Source organism: Penaeus monodon, chromosome 24, assembly GCF_015228065.2.
Source record: "Penaeus monodon isolate SGIC_2016 chromosome 24, NSTDA_Pmon_1, whole genome shotgun sequence".
NCBI classification, from domain to species: Eukaryota; Metazoa; Arthropoda; class Malacostraca; order Decapoda; family Penaeidae; genus Penaeus; species Penaeus monodon.
The window spans coordinates 31,252,471-31,253,703 of NC_051409.1; the positions used below are offsets into that span (position 1 = coordinate 31,252,471).

Here is a 1,233-nt window from a genome sequence, read left to right on the forward strand (position 1 = left end):
AAAAGCCAGTCCATCCCACTCACCAGTTGACTTTCTCGTTGTAAATGGTGATTAAGAGACCACAGATCGAGATGCAGTAGAACGTGGAATCTCTTATCAGCGGCCACCAGTTTATAACGATAACTTGGCCGGCGAAGAGGGCGCACACCGAGATGACGAACATGATGTTGAATACGGCTGACCCGATGACCCCGCTAATGCCGATGTCGTCCTGGAGATGAGGATAAGAATAGAGGGGGGTTGTGAGGGGGGGCGGGGTGAGGGATTGCGAGGGGAGGGGGAGAAAGAGGGGAAAATGGGAGTGGGGAAGGGCGGAAGATGGGGTGGTAGGTTGGAAGGGGCGGAGAAGTGGGGTTAGATGTTGCGAAGAGAGGGGAGAGGGAGTGGGGTGAAGGTTTGCAAAGGGAGGAGGAAAAGGGGTTGGGAGTGAGTGGGGAAGAGCGGAAGAGGGGATGGGATAGGTTGGAAGGAGAGGAGAAGAGTGGGGATGGGGTGAGGCGTTGCGAGGGGAGGTAGTGAGAGGGGAGTGGGGTCAGGGATTGCAAAGAGAGGAGGAAAAGCGGTTGGGAGTGAGTGGAGAAGGGCGGAAGATGGGGTGATGGGTTGGCAGGGGCAGAGAAGGGGCGGAGTGGGGTGCCGGGTTGCGAGAAGAGGTAGTTGGGTGAGGGGTTGGAAAGGGTGGGGGGAAAGGAGTTGAAAGGGAGTGGGGAAGGGCGAGAGAGGGGAGTGAGGATGAATAGACAAAGAAAAGGGAGGTAGTTGGAAAGGGAGGAAGAGAAGGTGAAAAGGAGGAGGAAGAGGGTGGTTAAAAGAGGGGAAAGAGGAAGAAGGGGAATGGAAGTAAACGGAAAAGAGGAAGAGGAAAAGTAGAGGCGAATGGAAAAGGAAGAGAGGCGGAATCAGGAAGCAGGAAACAGACGAGTTGAGGGAGAAAGACCAAAGGGAAATATAGAAGAAGAGAGGACGAAAGGGAGAGAGAAAAAGGGTAAAAGAGAAAGGGGAAGAGGGAAAGGGAGAGAAAAATAAGAACGCCTTCATCAATATCAATGATATCTTATTTATCTACTGAGTAGGGAAAAGGAGGAAAGATTGTAGTCTTATATAAGTGAAGCTCTTTCCTGACCTTTCTAAGGATGTTATTGTGTGTTATTGGGCGATACTGTGCATCTCAGAAGTGCGTCGAATTACGTGCAATATGGCGGTGCATTCATGTGTGAGGAAACTATATTTGTG

The 1,233-nt window shown here is 51.3% G+C and overlaps 1 protein-coding gene across 3 annotated transcripts in view; it reads right to left on the reverse strand.

Moving 5' to 3' along the window:
• Window positions 1-1,233, reverse strand: part of LOC119588720 (probable sodium/potassium/calcium exchanger CG1090) — a 38,169-nt gene that overhangs the window by 10,956 nt on the left and 25,980 nt on the right. For all 3 annotated transcript variants that reach the window (XM_037937362.1, XM_037937360.1, XM_037937361.1), the window contains exon 4: window positions 24-211. In XM_037937362.1, coding sequence (XP_037793290.1) covers window positions 24-211 — 188 coding nt within the window. The remainder of the gene's footprint in view (window positions 1-23; window positions 212-1,233) is intronic.